Source organism: Callionymus lyra, chromosome 10, assembly GCF_982586985.1.
Source record: "Callionymus lyra chromosome 10, fCalLyr1.hap1.1, whole genome shotgun sequence".
Lineage (NCBI taxonomy): Eukaryota > Metazoa > Chordata > Actinopteri > Syngnathiformes > Callionymidae > Callionymus > Callionymus lyra.
Window position 1 is genome coordinate 11568516 of NC_141827.1, and position 20607 is coordinate 11589122.

At 40.8% G+C, this 20607-nt stretch overlaps 1 protein-coding gene across 3 annotated transcripts; it reads left to right on the forward strand.

The window, feature by feature from the left end:
• Window positions 1-2004: 2004 nt before the first annotated feature.
• inpp1 (inositol polyphosphate-1-phosphatase) lies at window positions 2005-6697 on the forward strand. 3 transcript variants are annotated; one of them, XM_087801490.1, is made up of 6 exons: window positions 2005-2166; window positions 2834-3075; window positions 3140-3200; window positions 3999-4199; window positions 4256-4430; window positions 5416-6697. In XM_087801490.1, exons 2-6 carry the CDS (start codon window positions 2872-2874, stop codon window positions 5909-5911), a joined length of 1137 nt encoding a protein of 378 aa, XP_087657616.1. In that variant the 5' UTR covers window positions 2005-2166; window positions 2834-2871; the 3' UTR covers window positions 5912-6697. The 3 variants fall into 3 exon arrangements, with proteins under 3 accessions (XP_087657616.1, XP_087657615.1, XP_087657617.1); XM_087801489.1 differs by having other exon boundaries at window positions 2870-3075; XM_087801491.1 differs by having other exon boundaries at window positions 2005-2153; window positions 2870-3075.
• The last annotated feature ends 13910 nt before the right edge of the window (window positions 6698-20607 follow it).

Sequence of the window (20607 nt, forward strand, 5' to 3'; positions counted from 1 at the left end):
AGTTCATGGCAGGCTGAGGTTACCATGGCGATCATACTTATGAACTCCTTAAAGTCGATTTCCAAGTCGGCGTTTTGGTCAAGGTCTGCGAAAAGCGCGTCCAGGGTTTCATTCTCATGAATCTTCTGTTTATTGAACATATAAAAAAAAGTATTTTAGAAAATGTAAACCTGTTGTGTAACCATTTCTTACCTTTATAAAATGACTCATTTCATTGTTGACCAGTGCTTTCAGATCAGCTTTTCTTAGCTTGCAGTTTTGTCCAGAGTACTTGTGAAACACCTGGATGATGGTGATCATCCCATTTTCCAGAAGCGACATGCTCTCTCTTGAAGCCTGATGAAAAGCATCATTCACTTCAGATGTTGAAATAAACAAATACATCACAGGCATTGTAATCTCCTGCGGTCACATGACAGATGTCAGATTCTTCTTTTCCAACCATGTGTTATTCATGCAAACAAACATGCAAACATCAATAAATACCTCCATCTTCAGAGTCTCTCTGTCTCTCTCTGTGAATCCGGAGAGCAAATGAAGCCTACATCTGCTGGCTAGTCCTCGGCCTCGCCCATCTTGCACATAAATCAATATTGATCAATCACATAAAGGCTTCTCTTCTGCTGTCTAATGGATCTCAGTGGTCAGAGTGTTGACCAAAACCCATCTAGTCCTAAAACAGGATATTTCAACGTGATCCAATTTCACCATTCAACTTAGAGCTCTTGGACATCTTCCTAATGGACCAAACACACACTGTGCAGGGAGTCTTGTTAAAGTTGATTCTTGAAAGACTCTATTAAGATTGTACTTATTGTTTTACCCACAGCCTTCATTTTTTTTAATGAGGAGTAAATACTTTTTATTAAATCAGAATCAAAGAAACCGTTTGTGAAAAGTAATTCCATACAAGGAATTTTATTTGGATTTTTTAAGTTAGCAATATAAAGACAATAAAAACATACTTTCAAGATTGAAGATTTAGGAGCAGCTTATTCACCAGTACATATTGGTATACTGTACATACATGGAATTTTCCATGGTTGTTGACGATTCTCTAATTGGTAACACATTTAGAATAGGGATAAACTATATGTACCAAATATACTAGAGAAATAATAATAATAATAATAATAATAAACACAGTGCAAAAACACATAGATACATAGAGCAAGTTCTCGCCCAAACAGTGAGGAATGTGACTTCATCTCAGGAGCAAACGTTGGATTGTAAGTGGCAATAAGACGTCAAATGAGGAAAATTAAGCCAAATGATTCTTAGTCAAGTCTAAAATTCCAGTGGGCCAACAAAGATGTAAGCATATTGACATAAAATACCATTTTATAAGGGAAAAGGTCAACAAGGGTGAGGTGTAGTTGAAGTGTTGTCATTGTGAGAAAATTGTTGTGGATTTAATGACAAAACAAACCCCTGAACTTAATTTAAAAACAGTCGCACACATGTTTGGCATATGATATGATAAGGTCTAATTTTGCATTCATTTTTTTATTTTAATTTGTTAGGTGTTGAGGGTGTTGAGGATTAAATGTAATTCATTTTTTCAGTTCAAGTGTCCATAATTATTTTTGCCTGTGGGTTCGGAAGTGACGTACATGTAAACAAAGGCATAGAAATGTTGATGTTTAGACGTTTGTGAATAACGTTGCTGAATATTGCAGACAACACGAAATATAATAATAATATTACATGACGAATATTTAATCAATTGATTTAAGCTGTCATTCTTTTTTAATAAATTCGACCTGAATCGACAAATATTCCTACAAAATAATCATTTAAAAATGCGTTGATTTGGTTTAATTTGTATCTTAATATATTAAGATCATCATAAGTTCATCATCAATAATAACGAATCACCGTCGGTTCATTTTCGGTGACGTAAACGGAAATATCAAATATCATACGTGACGTAAAGCGCCACTGTCACGCTTCCGGGGTTGGCCGCGCCCCCTAGTGTGCGCGCGCAAGTGCAGCAGCCTTCGGTTGGCCTAGATGCGACAGTCTTCGCCTTCTTCCTCACTGCCTGGAAAACTATCTTCTCCTGGAAACCACTTTGGAAAGTATCTCCTCTACCGCTGGCCACTGTTGCTCGACGACAGAGCGCGGATAAAAGCAGAGAGACGGTGTAGAAAGTGAGTCCCGTTGGTAAGAATTTAAATTCCTTTACAACCATTTTTATCCTCCGCATACATTGCAGTCATGGCAGAAGTAATGATATTTCTTCAAATACCCTATAAGTAGTATGTTTACACCAGAATAAAATACATCAGCCTTGTTAGTCAACATCTCTTTACCAAACCTGCTCAATGATAAGATGAATACATGCAATACTAGTAATAAAATATTTTGATGATAAAGCTGTATTTGTACATCACCTTCAGGAACACTGTTTGCAAAGTGATTCACAGGCAACACTAAACAAACAAGCACACACACAAAGAAGTACTGAAGAAACAAGGTAAAATGGACAACGCAAACATTATTTAAAGATGTTCTTAAAATAATCAAACATGTTTTATTAATATTTAAAAAAAAAGAAGTTCCTCAGACCATGAATATACTGAGACTAGGTTGGAAAGGTTGTACGTTTCCATAGCATTGTTCAGTGAGCATGAAGTGAGCTGAGCCAAAAGCTTGTTATGGCATTACATCGTCATTAGTAAAGTTTAAGATGTATCAGTATTTTTTTCTTTATGCATACGTTTATAACTTCTTTAAAAGAAAGTTTATAACAGTTGATCAGCTGTGCAGCAGTTTCCTTTAATCTCCAGAACTGACCTTTTTTAATTCACACGTGTTGTTATTGTTTCAGTTTTGACTTGATTCCGACCTTCCCTGCTTCCCTAAGGCATGGCTGATCTCCTTCGGCTTTTGCTACGCGTGGCGGAGAAAGCTGCTAACGTCGCCCGGGTCTGCAGGCAGGAGGCGCATCTCTTCCAGCTTCTTGTTCAGGAGAAAACTGGAGATGACAAGAACAAGAAGTTTGTCCAGGACTTCAAGACCCTGGCGGATGTCATCATCCAGGAGATGATCCGACACGATATCGGCGCTCAGGTCAAAGAAACAGGAAAAACTTGTTAATCTCAACATGACTTCAAGTTTCCTTTTCTCTCTTCAGTTCCCTGAACTGGTCGGATTCATCCGTGGAGAGGAATCTAACAAGTTTGAAAACGGTCTTGGTATGTGGCTGTTCCTTCTGAAGCGATTCATTAAACATTTCAAATGTTGAAATCTTCCTCTCCAAGATACAGTAAGACTCTCATCATGACCATGGTTTAAACGTATTACTTTATAAAGTTCTCCCGTCCCCCCGATAACTTGGCGAACAAGAGGTTACAAGAGTGAATCCCATTATGACGTAATAATGGCGTCAATCCTCCTCAAGCCCGCTGTAATCACGCCCACTTTCTTTATACAAGTATCTTGGAGATGGAGACTTCGAAAATGACCAAAATGTACGAAAATGATCCCATTAGTTCAGTAAAGAAGTTTAAACTTGATTTTGAATTGATTTATTAGTATCGTGTATGTCCATTCAACACCATTTAAGAGCTAAAATTCCAATTATTATAATTTTAAAACAACAATAACGTAATCAAGGTTCATTTTCACACATAATAGAAAATTACTATTATTTTCTACACATTTGACACTAAGTCACACTGAAGATGAGGAAGCGTTTTAATGTTTATTTTCATCGAAACACACATTTTGATCAATATTATTTCAGTCAACTTCTTTCCACTGGGTTTTCTGCCTACACAATATTTATATTTTTATTCTCTGTATGTAGCCATTAATAGGCTTTCATTTTTCCTACTTGTATTATTGTATGGCTCTCCTGACTTCTAAACAACTAAACCATGTCTTCTTTAAAATCTTCTGATCTCTCTCGTGAGGTTTTAACAAGCTTAACCATTGCTCCACAAAAACAAAAATAGCATCTGTGTCACACTGACTGCCGTCAACCTTATTAGGAGAGAGTGTGACAGTCACGGTCTGCAGCACTGAAGAGAAAACGGCCGAACTCCTGGCCACGGTTCTGGATGGCGACACCACTGCAGCATCTCTCCTGGCCAAGGCCATCCACCAGGACCCCGAGACCATCGAAGCGGACACGGACGGCGTGTCGGCGCAGCTCAGTCCGTCTCAGCTGGCCATCTGGATCGACCCCATCGGTAGGTGCTTCCACACAGAGTTCGCGGTAAAAGAGTTGAACCCACTTTCGTTCCAGATGCTACGAGTCAGTACATCGAGGGGAAAGAAGAGTTGCTCCAGGAGGGTCACCTGTCTCCTTCAGGTCTGCATTGTGCTCTTGTTCTGATCGGGGTCTACCTTCGAAGCACCGGTGAGCCCGTCATGGGGGTCATCAACCAGCCGTTCAACTCCAAAGACCTCAACTGTGACAGGTGTGTCTCAACTGAGTGATTTGTAGAGCGTCGTTCTTGGTCTCTTTTTTTTTTTTTTTGCCATTTCGAGACCGTTGTTTGAACATCACTTTCCTGTCTGTAGAACTAGGCAAATCATATATAGAATATTGAAGTTGGTAATGGTGGTTTTTTTTTTTCAATGCCATGGTAATTTATCTAAACATTTTTTTGGTTGGTTATGTTTTGAATGTACTTTCTAGACAATAAACACTCAGTGGTGATGAAGGCTTTTAAATGTTGGTCTGCTCCAGTGATGAACACTTGATTTAATGTTAGTTTAGTTTCCACGGTGTTCTTAGTTAAACTAACGTCAGACTCTTGCCAAAAGTGGTCGCAATACAAATCTCTTAGATGAAAAAAAAAGTATTAGCAGGAAATGCTCCCCTCCCTCTTTTCTGCAAAATAAGCATTTTCGATTACTTGTAAGTAAGTAATTCATTTTTATTTGTATTGCGCTTTTCCAGACCAGGGTCACAAAGCGCTTAAACAATCAAAACAATGTTCAATAAAGTACATACTTAAACGATCAAGATAAAAACTGATGACACAACAGGAGTTCCAGGATATCAAGGAAAAGTCTGAACAAATAAAAACGTCTTAAGATGTTTCTTAAAGGAGTCAGTAGATCTATCAAGTCCTGTTGTGTGAAATGTGGCGTTAGAAGGGAGTGTGATGAACGCATAAAATAGTATGGACTTACATGTGCTGTACACTTGTCTCTTTCCTTCTTATTTTCATCAAAATTGATCCATTTTATGTGAAAACTCTCTTACAGAAATAAATCTATTCTATTATTTATATCTAGTAGCCTGGACTCGGGTTCAATCCGACCACATTGATCCTGTCGTGGACATTGTGCTTCTTAAGTTAGAGCTGGGATTAAGAAGAAAGACATTGTGAAGATAATGGAGTCGACGTGGATAAAAAAATGTGGCAAAACCCATTCTGACTCTTGTGTTTACAGGTGGAGGGGAAAACACTACTGGGGTATCTGCCATGGTGACTTGAGTATCTGCTCCGTGTCCCGGCGTGACGCGAGCCCAGCCGGTGAGCTGTCGGTCGTGTTGAGCTGCAGCGAAAAGGAAGCGGTGAAGGCAAACCTGCGCTCCCTCTGCGGACCGGACAGGCTGACGTATGCCTCCGGCGCCGGATACAAGCTTCTCTGCGTTATCCTGGGCCTGGCTGACGTGTACCTCCTTTCTGAGGGAAGCACCTTTAAGTGGGACTCGTGTGCCCCCCACGCTCTGCTGCGAGCGCTCGGTGGAGGGGTGGTGGATCTGTCCAAGTCCCTGGAGTCGAGCTCCGTGGTAGGGCTGACCTACCATCAACCCTACACCGGGGGGAAAGGTGCCGATTGCTGGGCCAACTACGGAGGTCTGGTGGCTTATCGAGACTCTTCTCAGCTGCAGCGCATCATTGGCGCTTTGAAGGGAACTCTGCCGCAAAAACCCTTGTTGTGATTTAACTGAAGATTTCCACTTCGACTGTAAGCGCGATAGATATTTGTGTTATCCATTGTTGCCAATGACCACTACCAAAAATTTGTTCCATCTGTGCAGGCGTATTCATTTGTGTGTCAGGTGGTGTAGTGCTGCTATCACAAAAAGCAACTTTTTTGGTTATTTTAAAATTATTTAAATTACACTTAATATAAACTGTATGTTTCTATATTTTTCTGTCACAGATAAAAAAAACAAATGTATTCATAAAGTGGGCTGCGTATATTCTACACAAGTCCTTTTATCTTATTTAGTCACATAAAATAAGTTATATATATATCCATAAATAATGGAGTTAAATCACCAAATATGGCTGGGATGTGTGTCTTTTTATTATGTGGTTTATTAGAATGATTTCTTTGCATGAGGGTCGAGGGTCTCGTTTATTTAATGGCGTTATATTACAATTATGCAATCACTCGTTTCTGCTCACTATGTTAGAAACAAATGATTATAATATATTTCTTTCCCATCGATAAAGATGTTTTATGGATTTTACGTTTAAAAAAAACTGCCATGAATGACCAAAATGTGAAGAGTTTTAAATGGTAGAATATATAAATGCAGAGAAGAAGAGTAAATTGTTTTATTTCTGTTTAATCAATGGATTTACAGGAGCGAAGAATCTTAACGCAATTTAAAATGTTTTTATTCATATTAAACATTAAGTGTATGTGTGTGATCCAGATATTACTGTATGTTAATGATTCCTTCATCATTTGGTGCGTTCCAAATTGAAATTGAGAGAACACTTCTTTTTTCAGTCTTCTCTTTCTCTGAACAAATTATTTACTTCATTCTAGTGATGGTTTAATAAGGCGTCATGAAACATTTATTGCTGTATCATGATTGTTGGCTTTCCAACTGTATTATGACACAGTCTCATCAACCCATCACTACTTTAAACTTAATACATGTTTGGTTGTTTTTTTTAAAACGGTGTCATGTTGTGTAGAGGTCAGTAGGTGGCGCCATCAGTGAAAATGCGCCATCTAGTGGGCTTTGTAAATAATGACTGCTTAATGCAGCTTAATCAGCTTAATCAGCTTAATACGTCACTACTATCAGGCTTTTTTGGTCTGTAAGTCTCTTGAGGAAGCTGAAAGTTACTGGCAGGCCAAGCGGGCTGAGATGTGATTAGTTCCGATGTTATCGTCTAATTTGATGATATTTTCTATTTTGTTGATGTGAGTATTGTATATAATATTCAAATGCATACCGTTGAAGTCCCTCACAAAGTTAGGATTTTATTACAGTGAGATTCAATCTGCCACATCTAACATATTAACGGAAATTCACTCTACATCTGTTAGTTCTCCATTAGATGTTAGTCTTAATTACACATGAATATGTTCTAATGTCCCAACAGGGTTTGATTCTTTACTAAGTCACATTAATGACGTTAGGTTAGTTTAGGTAGAACTTTATCGATCCCTCAGGAGGTCTGCTTCGGGAAATTGTTTTTCCAATTAGACACAGCAATACAGACGATTATTCATAAAAATCAAAATAAATAAAAAGAAAGAACTTGGATCAAAGAAAAATAACAAAGACAAAGGATACAAAGATTAACATAGAATAGAATGTCAAGATACTTTCACTCCACTCCTGCCCTCGTACTCAGAATTGTACAATCTAATAGCCCGAGGAATGAAAGAGTCCCTGAGTCTATTAGTGTTGCATCTGGGGAGGAGCATTTGTGCTCCATCTGCTTCTCTGTTCACTGATGACAGTGTTCAGAGGATGACTGTCATCATCCATGATGACAGTAGTTTGTCCAGAGATCTCCTCTCAGCAACTGTCACCAGTGAGTCCAGCTTCAACCACAGAGCCAGTCCTCCTGATCAACCTGTCCAACCTGTTGACACTACTCTTGACACATTCCTAACACACCACAGCATAGAACTGGACACTGGCCACCACAAACTGGTAGAACATGCAGAGGAGCTTCCTGCAGATGTTAAATGATCGAAGCCTCCTCAGAAGGTACAGTCTACTCTGAACTTTCTTATATACATGGTTTGTGTTGCAGGACCAGTTTACTGTCCAGCCACACACCGAGGTACTTATAGTTGTCAACTATCTCCACCTCGTCGCTTCTGATGGACACTGGACGTGGCTTTGTCCTGGACCTCCCAAAGTCCAAGACCAGCTCATTGGTCTTTGAGGTGTTCAGCTGCAAGTGGTTGCTGGAGTGAGGTGAAGCTGGGAAGTGGTTGTGTGGAGCTGAGGGTATCACAAGAAGGTGGGGCAGGTTCTGAAGCGGGCAGCAGTGAGGGTGAGGTGACCTGCTCAAACCTGTTGAAAAAGTTGTTTAGACCATTTGCCTCCTCCACCGTGTCCACTGCAGTCAGAGAGGACTTGGTGTTGTGTCCAGTGATGGTTTAAACACCATCCCAGACCTCTCGTATTTGTTCCCCACTCAGCTTCTCCTCCAACCTCCTCCTGTACGTGTCCTTTGCCTCCCTCAAGCATCGCTTCACCTCCTGCTGAGCTGATCTCATGGCGTCCCTGTCTCTGCTCCTGAAAGCCACCTTCTTCCTGTCAAGGACATCCTTGACCTACTTTGTTACCCACGGTTTATTATTAGGGTAACAGCAGACAGTCTTAGCAGGGGCAACAACATTTAAGCAGATATTTAAATAATCTGTTAGACAGTGTGTCTGACCCTTGATGTCCTCACTATGAGACTTCAGCAGCACATCCCAGTCTGTGGTGCTGTCCTCCACAGCTGGTGTCCACTTTCGGTTCTCCTAGTGGTCACAGTCTGTCTCTGAACCAGAGGAATGTACTGTGACTGAAGGTGGACCAGGTTATGATCAGACCTTAAAAGTGGAGGAAGAGGTGTGGCTCTGTACGCTTCCTTCAAGTTGGAATAAAGAAGGTCAATTGTCCCTTTGAGGAAACATAAAGTCATGACTGCTGAACATTATGTCCCAACTTGTCCTTGTCCTGTAGATTCTCATTCATCGAAGTCCGGGTTATTCTTGCCTCGCTTTGGAACCCTCAGGATGTCCTTACTTGGTTGGCTCCTGAACTGGCCTTACATACATAATTGTTAGGTTCATGGTTGGTGGGGCACTGACTCCTTTAGTGTAAGATTTACAAGTATATATACCTAAAAGGGAAACATATTCCATTGACTACTGTAGTATTAGGTCAAGTCTTATGTAGGAACCTTTGGTTGGAACTGCTGGCAAGTTGGGCAGAAGTAATTCTTATTTATATAGCGCTTTTCCAGACCAGGGTCACAAAGCGCTTAAACAATCAAAACAATATTCAATAAAGTATATACTTCAAAGGTCAAGATAATACTGAGAACAACACAGGAGTTCCAGAAAATCAAGGAAAAGCCTGAACAAATAAAAATATCTTAAGATGTTTCTTGAAGGAGTCAATAGATCATCAAACACAGAGGAAGATTGTTCCAAAGCTTAGGAGCAACAGCCTGGAAGGATTTCTCTCCTCTGGTCCTGAATTGTGTTCAGGAACCATCAGTAGATTCTGATCCACAGACCTCAGAGCCCGAGCTGGGGTGTAAGGCTGGATCAGATCACTGATGGAAGGAGGAGCCTGACCATGAATAGATCTGAAAATAAGAACCAGAATTTTAAAGTTGATCCTGAAAGAAACTGGAAGCGGAGAAATGTGAGTTCTTCTACTAGAGCAGTGACTATTGTCCCTACAACACTATGACATGGTGTCAGAAGCGACGAAATAGCTGAAAGAAAAAAGAGAGGACCGGAAAAGTAAACATTGTTTCGTGGAGCATTGTGGCTACGGAGCGAGATGCATGACGAGATCGTGAGAGACAGATTAGTGGTTGGAATAAGAGACAAAAAGTTGTCAGAACAACTGCAAATGGATCCCGAACTAACTCTCATCAAGGCTGTCAGTAGAGTTAGGCAATGTGAGCAAGTGAAGAAGCAGCAGGAGATGCTTCAATCTCATTTGAAAACGGACTTATCTCACTCAAGCAGCAGCGGTTCAAGAAAGTTGCTCAGGAAAAACAGTCCTTAATTTTAGGTTGACCACCCTGATTTTTAAATTAGATTTTTAAGTATAGATTTAATAAATGGATATAGGTTTAGAAGTGATAAAATGATCTTCTCTCAGGCAGTCCCTTAAGTGACTGTACCATACAGCAGTGCTTCGACCATATTAGGGAAAAGCAAGTGACAGAGGAAAAAGTAAAGGATGAATTTCCAGTGGAGGGATGAGATCTGCTCCATTTAGGGTTTTGTTAAAAACTGCGTTTTACCAAGGCGTGAGCTTTGTTAATAAAACATACTCGTGTGTGTGTTCAGCATTATCTTTATTCAGAAAAGAGAGCTGCAGGAAAACCCTGTGAGTTTTTCCATCAATGAGTTCAGGAACTGACCCTACAGATGCACCCTGATGATTGTCACATTTCCTCAAACATGATTCTGCAGGTCCTTGGAGTCGAGCCCTTTACCTCCATGTCGTGCTTTTTCCAATGGCAAAAAAGTACGTTCTCAAAATTAAAAAACAAAACACAAAGGAGGGACTCAAAGACCGGGACACTGATCATAATAACACAGGTTCCATCCGTGGGAAATGTTGCATTTGTTCTAGAAGCTTTTGTTCTGGAAGCTAATATGTAAAATGCGATAATGCATAGTCCCCACAATCCTTTTCTTCAAAACGTGTTAAGAATATCCTACAAGTTTAACTAACATTGGGAAGCATCGGGTCAAAACAGAAATTTCTTCACCTATTAAAAGCCTTACCATCATCTCACTAGTAGAAACCAGGAGCCTCATGCACTAAGTGTTTACTATTTCACGCATTATTATCTGCGCAGGCGTGTGCACGTGCTGCTCTGTCATGTAGTAGTGCACGTCAGAGACCCCAACGATTGATTAAAGCACAGAAATTTTAGGGACGTTATTTTTCAGGTAGCATGTGCGTCATTAAAAAATTAAAGTGGGAAAGCGAAAAGTTTTCAAAATAAAATTCTGTGAGCTTCTATCCAAGTTATATCGAGTTCTAAACAACTCTCACATTGAAGCTGAACCCAGTCTAGATTAAACCACCGTCAAATTATGAATATGTGTTTAAGAACAGATCACAATTTTATGTCTTTATGTCTGAGAACAGTCTGACAAAACAGTGTGAGATCCATGCAAGTAATGTTATAAATGAACAATAAGAAACTCTACATCGAGTTCAGATTCTTCATCTTGTCTTTTCTGATCGTACACGAGAGAATCACAGATTCAGTACAAATTAAATATGATGGTTTAAATGTTGTTTCGTGCACACAGCTGAATATTCTTGCGTCGACGCCCAGTTTCAGTAGTTCTTAGTACACGAGGACCCGGATATTGGAGGTCCAGGAGAAGTAGAGGTTAGGATTACTTTAGATGAAGCAGGGGGTCATAATTTCAACTACAACAATTCCATTAGCACAATAGCTAAAAAATAAAGATAATAATTAAGGCTATTTTGTTATTGCTTTAAAGCAGGAAAGGTCTCAAGCGTATAAATAAGGGCTCCAGGCATATGTGCTTCAAACTGAAATAAATGTCACAAAGGTACAAAAATAATACAAATTGATCAATATGTTTGAATTTCAGTTGGAAACACCATCAGATAGAGGTACTTCACATACTTTAGTCATCATAAAAATGATTTATGACCCCCCGGGGATATTTGAAGACCTTTGGACCCCTGGTACCAGTCAACTTACCCCTCCTCCTGCTATGCCCTGCCCCCTGGTTGGCTTGGGACAGTATCAGACCCATGACAGGGCTAAATGACAAAGCTAAGACAAAAGTGAGGCTCGAGGGCTTCACCTCAGATATGGCGCTGGCAGAGGCACTCAACAATTTTTACTGCAGATTGCATGACTTCAGTAATGAAACGGCGGTTTTAAAAAGTCTTTTAAGTCTCTGTGAATCAGTGCAGGATGTCATTAAAACCTTTAAGCACTGTAAACTGATAACATTTGCAGTTGCATGATTATCCACTGAAACAATACACTATCATTCCATCCAAAAGTTTTCAATGACTTCAGGCCAGCACTGACCTCACTGATCATGAAAGCTTTGGAAAGACTGTTAAAGAAGGGCTTGCTGGAGAAAACTGAGCATCTTATGGACCCTATGCAATTTGCATATGGCAGCCATAGGGGGGGGGTGCAGGATCCAACATTACACTCCTTAACCTGATTCATTAGCACCTTGAGGGGAACAAGAACCACACCAGACTGTTATTTGTGGACTTTCCTTCGGCATCTAACACCATCCAACCACATCTGCTGATGAAAAAGCTCAGAGAACATTTTATCCTGGACTGTCACACCACTGGGCGGATCTTGGATTTCCTCACTGACAGGTCACAGAGAGTACGAGTCAACGAGCACCTTAAAGGACTTCCACCGGATCCCCACAAGGCTGCGTTCTCTCGCCTCTCCTGTATATCATGTACATGAATGACTGTTGCTCACTCATCAGGATCATAACCACAAGCAGTAAAATGATAGGTTCCCAACAGCAAACACTCACCGATCTTTACGACACCCAGGTAATAAGGAAAGCAAAGTTCATCGTGTCAGATAGGACTCGTCCGCTTCACTCAGAATTCAAGCTTCTTTCCTCCGGTTCCCGCTTCAGACAACCAACAGCCACAACAAACCGCTTCAAACACTCATTCATCCCCTCTTCCATCTCGCTGCTTAACTCCACACAGTACAGGCGGACCCACCAACTCACCTAGCCCATCCTACAGTATTTTAGTAAATGCTTTTACATTTTATTTTATTATTCATCTTTTGTTGTAAGGTTGCGCGTCGCTATGTTTGTCTTAACTGCTGCAAAACCAATTGCCCCACGGGGACAAAATAAGTCTTGAATATCCTACAAACTCTCTAGAATTTTTATCTAGAACCAGGAATGTCCGGGGAAATGGTAGGCGAGTGTACCGTAGAGTTGATCCATCTCGCCTTCTGCTCGTGGTTGAAAAATCAAGCCCCCTCCCAGATTTCAGACGCAGACTTCAGCTTCTCCAACAGTAGTTTCACACCGCTGTGTTGTCAAAGGATGAGCGCAGGAAAGATGAATTTTGAAGATTTCAGCTCGAGCAAAACAATCTCTGTGATCATCGTCACTCTGTGATCATCGGCCTCAATGTTGTTTCCAGTCAGAAAGTGCTGGACGGCCGGAATGAAGTTTGGAGTGTACAGCCTCTTCATTTTGGTGAAGCAGGAAGGGTCTGGGAGGTCTCAGGTTCTCCCTCAACAAGGATTGGGTTGAGAGGAGCATCCGCTGACCAATCATCTGTATCGGTTACATTAGAGTCAGGAGAGGGTTGTTTGTGAATAAAGAGTCTCTGGCTTCATAGTGGTCGGAGATCAGGCTGAAACACAGGCCCCCGTCCTCTGGGTTGACACGGGGCACCAATAGGTCGGCTTTAGACGTCTTCTGCTAGACATGGTTGGTACGAGTTGCTCCTATGTGTACGTGAGCGGTGAAATCCTGTCTTTGACGATGACTCTTCATAGTAGAGTCGTGTTGACGCGTCATGAAGGAGGGGTGAGGGGCGTGGCGAGGGGGGGAAAGGGTCCGTCTAAAAGAGATCTTTTCATCCTCGGTGCATCATTTCAGTTCCTGCTGTTGTCCAACAACAAATCTATGTCTCCACACTCAACAGAGTATGTTGTGTTCAGTGTTGAAGTAAGTATTCTTCCTCGATTGTTCCTAAGATTTCATTTTTGATATCGATTTGATGTTTAAGCGGTGTGAACCAATAAGTAAAGGGATGTGGAAATCCAACACATTTTTACCCCCATGACTCTTTTACAATCCTGCTCTGGTGAAAATGAGAGCTAGATGACCCTGGAAATCCTATAATGATAAAGTAAAGTTAAAACTATATTGCTTTTGCATGGCTTCTGAAAAGTTACCTTAGGTTAACAAATTGATAGTCATCTTTATTCCTTCAAAATAAAACTGAATCACCGGTAACGTTCATATTTCTGTGTTTAAACTAATTTCTATCTTAAACATTGACATTCATTTTGAATGGCTAACTGAGAACAAAAAAAGAACCAAAGTATGTTAAACTCATGAACCACATATTATTTATAACTTTAAGAATTGCGTTTGTCTGCTTCAAGAAATTAAGGAGTTGACTCTCAGGAATTTGTAAGAGGAACACGACACCTGTGACCTTGAACGATAACAACTTGAACTAGAAGATACAGAAGTGTGTGTCTTTGCACTTGATACTTGTCTCGACACTATTCTATAAAACCAAAACAATAAACCATTTATAAAAAAATCAAAGCCTTGATAAACATTTTAAATGTTTCCATCATCGTGTTGAGAAAACCATTAAAAGTTACATAGTTATTGTCGTGAACATCATTTGAATACAGAAACGGGACGAAAAATAAAATCTATTTGTAAAAGTTGAGAATGTTTATTTTCTTAACCCGTTGTTGCGTTTCTCTTTAGTCGTTTTGTCATTACGATAAAAAAAACAACAACAAGGTTAACGTACCTTTTACTTTAAAGTCTGCAATATTCAAGATTTTTGGTCATAGTTTGTAGAAGAAAAAGTATGAGAGCACTCTTGTAGTAAAACAACAGAATATTAAATTGTTCTAAAGGAAATGTTTACAATTGCAAATTCTTTGAACAACTATAAAAACTTTAACTTTAACAATTCTTCAACCAATACAGTATCTTTATTCCAACACAGAAAAAAATTATGTCAATTTAAAACTTATCAATGATTTTCAAACAATTAATTCTCCTTTTACATGGAATTAACCTCCATAAAGTCTATAACACTTATCTAAAAAAGGAAAAATTGGTTTCCTAAGTTCTTATCTCATGATACAATATGGGTTGTTTTTAAGCTTTTTAACATTAGATATTATAGATGTATTAGATACAAAAAGTTAAAAGTAAAACTTCACAGTATAGAGCAGACATGGGCCGAACTTGTCCAAATTATAGTAAAAACCTCCTTCATTTTCCCCTTTCCCTGCAATGCCCACGTTCCCCAATAGATGGCGCCATGGCACCAGGACCTACTTTACCACTCTCGCGTCCGCTGGTTAAGTTTGGGGAAAGTGTTTCAACGTGTCTGGGAGCTCAAAGAGGAGATTCGCTCATTTTTGGAGTTAATGGGGAAATCCGACGAATTCCCCGAGCTGAGCGACACAAACTGGCTTTGTGACTTTGCGTTTGCTGTGGACATATTTTCACACATGAATGAGCTGAACGTGAAGCTACAGGGGAAAGATCAGTTTGTGCACGACATGTACACAAATGTGAGAGCCTTCAAATCCAAGCTGTAGTGATATGTAGTCACAAATAAACAAGCGTGGTATATCCGTTTTATTAACACACGTCTTTAGCCGTAGCTTCGGACCAAGAACAACACAACACACACGTCACACGTGATGTATCCATGCGCCGTGCGCTATAGAAAACATAGTCCCATAACGCCACATCTCCCTTCCTTTGAGTCTGTTGAGACACAGTGTTAAATAAACATTTTCTTCAAAACAAAATAAATAGACATTTGTGCAAACAATATTTCAAGCATGTTCCCTTTAACATTTAACTAGGGTATTCTCTCCCGAACATTCATTTACACAAACTCCTTAAATCTTTCTGGAGGTTTTATTTCCACTTCTTCTTAACACTTTAGGACTCTCCGGTTTGACAGTAGAAGAATCTTCTTCTATCGCTTCCGTTTGTTCAGTCACATTTTCCTTCTCAGTCTCAAGCCCTTCAGTTGGTTGTTCAGGTGGTTTAAACAGTTGTCTAAGATGACGTCTGTTTCGCCTCACTTCTCCTTTGTCAGTCTGGACTATATATGACCTTGGTGTATCAAAACGTTTAACAACAGTCGCAGGTTTGATCCAGCCCCTTTCCTGGTCTAATTTTACAGCCACTAAAGTTCCGGATTGCAGCTCCGGCAAGGGTTTAGGATTGTACCTTGTGTGGCGACACGAGCACGGATAGAGTATTATTTATGTGATTTGTGTGTTCAACAACGCCACCCTGGGAATTTCACCCAGAGGATATTAATATAAAGGTCAGCACATAGGTTCATTCGCGGGAAGGAGCAGAGACAGTAATTCAGAAAGAATATTTATTATTTCTATATATTAATTTACCACAACAATAAAACAGTGCTGGTTACGACTACCCTTGCTCAGGGCTGACACCTACGGTGGGAGATGTCCGACGAAAAGGGGGGATCCCTGGGAACACTACAAACAAAACCCACGTGCAAAAGAAAGGGGGGAAACACCACCACCGGGACACCAATCTGACACCGCAGTACGGCAGCTCCTGAGCAGATAGAGTGAAACGTTAACAATGAGTGACGACAATGACGAACAAAATACAAATGAATATACTTTAACTGTAAAACTAAACAAATGACAAATCAACAAAACATAGAATGATCAAAATAATCACACGGAAAGAAACAGACACAATTGAAATAAACGTAAACAAAAATGAACACAAGAACTCAAGAGTCCGGGGTGAACTGCGACACAGAGCCTCAGTCCGCTGTCGCTCGCTCGACTTAGTGCGATTAGCCAATCACACACACGCACAGTCGGAGAGGGGAAGCAACACGCAGCCAAGCACACCCAGAGAGGAATCTATCAAAAGGATCAATGAGCTTACCACAGAGCTGGACAGAACACCACGAGAGAACCACAGTCGTCGCTAACAGCCAACCTCTGACCCCGAAAGCGGAAGCGTAGGACGCTGATTGAGGTGGGAACTCAGCCTCCAGCCATTCAGAGCGAGGGAGAAGTGTGCGCACTGCCTCCTTTTAACCAGCAGGCTAAGACGGGATTGGCTGGAATGCCAACAACCTCGTCCTGCTACAATCGCGTTAAAGTTTCGACTGTATCTTTCCTTTACTTTTGCATCTTTTTGCCTTAGCTGCATCAGATCAGGCCATGCAGGCTGCAATCTAGCTTCAATGGTTGGAAGAGTTGTGCGAATTTGTCTTCCCAACATCAACTGAGCTGGACTCACTCCAGTCACTTGTAAAGGTGTTGCTCTGTACGACAAGAGTGCTAGTGATGGATCACTCTGTCTTAGAATCTGTTTTGCAGTTTGCACTGCCTTCTCTGCCTCGCCATTTGCCTGTGCATTATGTGGACTTGTAGTTATATGATCAAAATCATAAGCTCTCGAAAAGGCTGCAAACTCTTGACCTGAAAACTGTGGTCCGTTGTCAGTAATGAGTTTGTTTGGACAACCCCATCTTGCGAAGATGTTCTTCAGGCTGAAAACTGTACAGTCAGTAGTCAATTTTGAAAGGTGCAAAATTTCAATACAACGGGAAAAATAATCAACCACCACTAAATAGTTTTTCCCCTCAAAGTGACAAATGTCAGCCGCGATTCTCTCCCACGGACGACTTGGTAGTGGTGTACAGATAAGAGGTTCTCTCTTTTGAGATGGTTTAATCTCCTGACATTCTCTACACACACTGATTAGGTCCTGAATGTTTTTACTCAGACCCGGCCACTACATTTGGCTCTCTCACGACACTTCACTATGCCCTGGTGACCATCGTGAATGCACTGTAGTATTTCCGACCTCATGTTTTTTGGAATTACTATTCTGTCGTTGTAAAGTAATAAACTTTGTGACACAATAAGGTGATCACGATGTGAGAAATAAGGTTTCACACATACCGGTACATCAGCATAATACTTCGGCCATCCATCTATAATGAACTTTTGGACGAACTTCAACTCTGGGTCTAGTTGAGTCTGCTTTCTAATCAGTTCCAGCTTTCCAGGGGAAACTGGCCAACTTTCTTGAACTGCCTCCTCATACGCCTCCATCTCACTGGTCAGTTCTGATACTGCTTGTTTATCTTCTACCAGTGGATGTCGAGAGAGTGTATCTGCCACGACTAACTGTTTCCCTGGTACAAACTCTGCCACAGGATTGTATCTCATCATGCGGATCAGCAGTCTCTGGCACCTCATAGGCACACAGTCCAAATCTTTGCTGTTAATAAGTGGTACAAGTGGTTTGTGGTCAGTCTGAAGTCTGAAAGAATCTAGACCGTACAGATATCTACTAAACTTTTCACATGTCCACACTGCAGCAAGGCACTCTTTCTCAATTTGAGCATAGCGCTTCTCAGAATCAGTTAATGTTCTAGAACAATAAGCTACCGGTCTTAGCTGCCCATCATGTTCTTGCATTAAGACGCCTCCAAGCCCAGAGCTACTTGAATCAGCACTTATTACTGTGGTTTTGTTCACATCATAATAAGCTAACACAGGAGCTTCAACCTGTGCAGGGCCCCATGTCCATGTTACATCTGTCTTTAACAAGTCATTCAGGGGTTTCGTAATATCAGACAGGTGAGGAAGATACCTGCCCAAATAATGAACCCTCCCCAGAATCCTTCTGAGGTCAGGCACATTGTTTGGTTCAACCAGCTGCATGATGGCTTTAACTTTCACATCATCTGGACGTATTCCATTCTCATCAATGGAGTGTCCCAAGTAGTTGAGTTTCCGCTGTCGCAGTAAGCACTTCTCATTGTTCAGCTTCAGGCCTGCTCTCCTCAAGGTTTCAAGAGTCTTTTTCAATATCTCCTCATGTTGCTCCTCTGACTCCGAATAAACAAGAATGTCATCCATGTATACAGCTACTCCATCAAGGTCTTTCAGCAGTTCTGTCATCTCACGCTGGAAGATTTCTGGGGCACTTGTTATTCGAAATGGAAGCCTGTTGAAGTAGTATCTCCCAAATGGCGTTATGAACGTCGTCAACTTTGCATTCTCAGGATCCAGCGGTATCTGCCAAAATCCACTTGCAGCATCAAGTAGAGAAAACATTTTGGCATGTGCTAATTTTGGCAAGATGTCATCTATCGTTGGTAGCACATACTTTTCCCTCTTGACTGCTCTGTTGAGGTTCTTCAAGTCAACACATATCCTCAGCTGTTCCTTGTTCTTCTTTGGTACTGGTACCATTGGAGCGCACCACTCTGTTGGTTCCTTGATTTCTGTAATTACTTCAGCATCAACCATACGTTTCAATTCCTCTTTCACTTTCTGAAGCATAGGTATTGACACTCTTCTTGCTGTTGTCAGACTGTATGGTTGGACATTCTCTCTAAGTCTGATTTTTATTGGTGTGATGTTCAATGTTCCAATTTCATTTGAACTTTGGATCTTTTCCTTCTGTGAAGCTTCCACCTCTCCGATCCGTTTCACTAAGCCCATCGCTGTTGCTACATTTCTTCCAAGCAGATGACTTTCACTACCACAGAGTACGTGAACTTTGAACTTGTAATGTCTCTGTTTACTCTTAGTAGTCGCTGTGAAATAACCCAAACACTCAAGGCTACCTCCTGGGCTGTCCAGTGGTACTTGGGCCTTCTTTAATACAGGTTTTCCACTCATCAACTTGAATGTATTTTCTGATATAACAGTGGTATCAGCACCAGTGTCAATTTTAAAGTTCACCAGAACGTCAAGAATTCTGAGTTCCACTTTCCAGGCAATCTTTCGCACATTTTCCCACACTAGCCGTGCAGAAAGAGGCCGCCCGAAATGCGAAGAAATACTGCAAATCACTGGACGACCTGCGACCTGGACGAATTGCCACAACAAAACTCACTCCAGACTTTGATGCACTGGCAAAAAAAGGGAGAGCAACAACACTGTTCCCACTGAAATTGGTGAGTTTTTCTGCTGTGTTGAAAAAATGCATGTGGAAAGTTTGGAAGTGCGTCTTTTAATGAAGAGTAATGCGCATTTACGCACAGCAGCGGTACACTGCAGAAAACTGACCAGAAACTGTTTCCTTCAACTGAGAAAAATCTCTAAACTTAGGAAAATGTTGTCGGAACATGATCTGGAGCTTATAATCCATGCGTTTGTGTCTTCTCGTCTGGACTATTGTAACAGTTTGTTTTCATGTCTTAACAAGAAGGAGCTGTCTCGCCTGCAGTTGATTCAGAACTCTGCAGCGAGAATTCTGACCAGCTCTAGTAGAAGAACTCACATTTCTCCGATCCTTAAAACTCTTCACTGGCTTCCAGTTTCTTTCAGGATCAACTTTAAAATTCTGGTTCTTACTTTCAGATCTATTCATGGTCAGACTCCTCCTTACATCAGTGATCTGATCCAGACTTACACCCCAGCTCGGGCTCTGAGGTCTGTGGATCAGAATCTACTGATGGTTCCACGCACACGGTTCAGGACCAGAGGAGAGAAATCTTTTCAGGCTGTTGCTGCTAAGCTTTGGAACAATCTTCCTCTCTCTTTGCGCTTGATGATCTACTGACTCCTTTAAGAAACATCTTAAGACGTTTCTATTTGTTCAGGCTTTTCCTTGAATTTCTCGAATTCCTGTGTTGTTCTCAGTATTATCTTGATCTTTAAAGTATGTACTTTTTTGAGTATTGTTTTGATTGTTTAAGCGCTTTGTGACCCTGGTCTCGAAAAGCGCTATATAAATAAATATTACTTACTTACTTACTTACAGTAGCTGAATTAACACGCCGCACATCGCTCTTAATTTCAACTTCAATGATCAGCTGCAGGTAGGATATTTAATACAGCCTATGTCTGTGTGCTTGGCAAAGATACACGTGTACTGTTTGCGCGTGAA